Source organism: Littorina saxatilis, unplaced genomic scaffold (assembly GCF_037325665.1).
Source record: "Littorina saxatilis isolate snail1 unplaced genomic scaffold, US_GU_Lsax_2.0 scaffold_3774, whole genome shotgun sequence".
Lineage (NCBI taxonomy): Eukaryota > Metazoa > Mollusca > Gastropoda > Littorinimorpha > Littorinidae > Littorina > Littorina saxatilis.
The window spans coordinates 1-3,000 of NW_027128644.1; the positions used below are offsets into that span (position 1 = coordinate 1).

Genomic DNA, 3,000 nt, shown 5'->3' on the forward strand with positions numbered 1-3,000 from the left:
CAGGGTCGAACTCGCAACCTCTCGCAAGTGCGTTACCACTCGGCCACCCAGTCTCATTCCAAGGTCTGAGAAACATTGGGGTGTAAGCACTCAAAATGCATACATGTGCAATGGAGTAGGTGAGAGTTACGCGGTACCAATCTCCTGGCCCCTGAGAGAATAATAATCACTGAAATGAACAAGCAATTTCCATTCTCAAAAATCATTCCAAGGACTCGAGGAAATAGCTCAGTCGGTAGCGCCGCTGGCTTCAAAACCAGTTGTTGCTATCAGCATGGGTTCGATCCCCACTTTCAGCGAGGGATTTATTTCCCAGAGTCAACTTTGTGCAGAATTCCTCAGTGGCCACACACCCCAGTGTGAACACGTGCGCACGGTAAAGAACCCAAGTTCACAGCGAAAATCTCAGGGCTTGGAAACACAAATACACGCATGCAGGAAAAAAAGAAAGAAATTATTAAAAAATTTGAACTCTATGGCAGCTCGCTTTCCCCAGTGAGAAAGCAGCCCGAATTTCCATGGGGGTAACCTTACAGGTCGATATGAAATCTTATCCTTATCAAGAGAATTTGTCTGTTCACCTTTCTCGATGGAAGAGAAGGTGTAGCTGAACCACTCGCGCACGCCGGTGAACTGTTGAGGGGCGATGTGTCCACGAGACACTTTGCTGATGGTGGCCACTGGCTCTCCGTCAGGCAGGGTTGCCATGGCGCCCCGTCTGTCCTGGCCCACCACAAACTGTAGGTCCTGCACGATGTGGACTCCTGCACACATGGGGATTAAGTCATAATTTGGGATGTCACAAAAAGCTTCACTCCTAAAATTTCTTCGGCCTCCATTGTTCAGTTCCCTTCTGATTTTCTTCCTCTTGTTTTGCTTGCTCGCGGCAACAAAACAATAATAATAATAATAATTAGTTGGTCTACTGTTCCGGTTTTACCCTCTTAACAAGAATTTGGATGAATACTGTCTGAGTTCATCCGGGTGTTGAATGTAAAAATAAAATAACAAGAAGGGCAAAGCCCATACGACTCACATGCTTGACCATGACCTTGACCTTGACCTTCAGGGTCAAGGTCAAATAACTAAACCTAGCAATGACATACACTAAGAACTGCTTTACACATTTTTCCTACCAAAATACATGTGACCTTGACCCAAGGTCAAGGTCATCCAAGGTCATGCAACACAAAGCTGTTAATTCAAGACATAGGAAGTACAATGGTGCTTATTGGCTCTTTCTACCATGAGATATGGTCACTTTTAGTGGTTCACTACCTTATTTTGGTCACATTTCATAAGGGTCAAAGTGACCTTGACCTTGATCATATGTGACCAAATGTGTCTCATGATGAAAGCATAACATGTGCCCCACATAATTTTTAAGTTTGAAACAGTTATCTTCCATAGTTCAGGGTCAAGGTCACTTCAAAATATGTATACAATCCAACTTTGAAGAGCTCCTGTGACCTTGACCTTGAAGCAAGGTAAACCAAACTGGTATCAAAAGATGGGGCTTACTTTGCCCTATATATCATATATAGGTGAGGTATTCAATCTCAAAAACTTCAGAGAAAATGGGAAAAATGGGAAAAATAGCTGTTTTTTAGACAACATTTATGGCCCCTGCGACCTTGACCTTGAAGCAAGGTCAAGATGCTATGTATGTTTTTGGGGGCCTTGTCATCATACACCATCTTGCCAAATTTGGTACTGATAGACTGAATAGTGTCCAAGAAATATCCAACGTTAAAGTTTTCCGGACGGACGGACGGACGACTCGGGTGAGTACATAGACTCACTTTTGCTTCGCATGTGAGTCAAAAACTACTCTCACCTCTGCTGATGCAAACAAACTCACTCTTGCGCTCTGCAGTTGAGCCCCAGTCAAGAAACAAGGGCAAGCTATTGTACAGCATATTTACCAGTGTCATGTGAAAGAGAAGGGTTTGCTAGTAAGTAAGGCCTTATTTATTTCGGGGCCCAAGATGTCTTTGTGATTCGGTAGAACCCCCCTTTTAAGACCTTGTTTGTTTGTTTGTTTGTTTGTTTGTTTGCTTAACGCCCAGCCGACCACGAAGGGCCATATCAGGGCGGTGCTGCTTTGACATATAACGTGCGCCACACACAAGACAGAAGTCGCATGTCTCACCCAGTCACATTATTCTGACACCGGACCAACCAGTCCTAGCACTAACCCCATAATGCCAGACGCCAGGCGGAGCAGCCATTAGATTGCCAATTTTAAAGTCTTAGGTATGACCCGGCTGGGGTTCAAACCCACGACCTCCCAATCACGGGGCGGACGCCTTACCACTAGGCCAACCGTGCTGGTTTTTAAGACCTTGCTTTTTCAGACTTTTTGTTCATCACCTCTGAAAAGGTACCCCCATTCTTAGACTCCCTCCTTTTTAAGCCCCAATGTTTTCAGATTTTTTAAGGTCTTAAAAGGGGGGTTCCTCTATATAGCCGAAGTGGCGATGTAGTGGAACGTGATATAGTGGAATTCACCTGTACAACCAAAATAATTCTCTCACCTTCATCCTCCATCTTCTGCGCCTCCGTGGAGAAGAGGATGTAGGGGTGCTGGATGTTGAACAGGGCCCAGTACCTGGAGCGGAAGTTGATGCCGTGGAAAGACGCCAGCGTCAGGTTGTGTCCCCTGAGCGTGATGGTGCCCCCCAGGATCATGCCCTGCGACGGGAACATGTGGGGCAGCATGGAAAAGTGGCAGCCACTGAGGTGCTCCAGGGCGCTCTGCCAATGACGGTGGTGACGCAGCTCTGCCAGCACAGCTGTGGGGAGAAAGAGAGGTGAGATGACTGTTTTAATCTCCCTAGCTATGATATCCCCCTTCTTCTTTTTCGTTGCTGGGCTAAAACTCCCACGTTCACTCATGTTTATGCAAAAATGGATTTTGACATGTATGACTGTTTTTACCCTGCCATTCAATACAATACAATACAATACAATAACTTTATTAATCTCTAAAAGAGAAAT

The 3,000-nt window shown here is 45.4% G+C and overlaps 1 protein-coding gene across 1 annotated transcript; it reads right to left on the bottom strand.

Moving 5' to 3' along the window:
• Window positions 1-271: 271 nt before the first annotated feature.
• LOC138957000 (bridge-like lipid transfer protein family member 1) lies at window positions 272-2,795 on the bottom strand (the record flags this gene model as incomplete). The annotated part of the gene is made up of 2 exons (XM_070328182.1): window positions 272-764; window positions 2,538-2,795. Coding segments are annotated over 2 exons (617 nt in total), but the record flags the coding sequence as incomplete, so codon positions are not given.
• Between the last annotated feature and the right edge of the window lie 205 nt (window positions 2,796-3,000).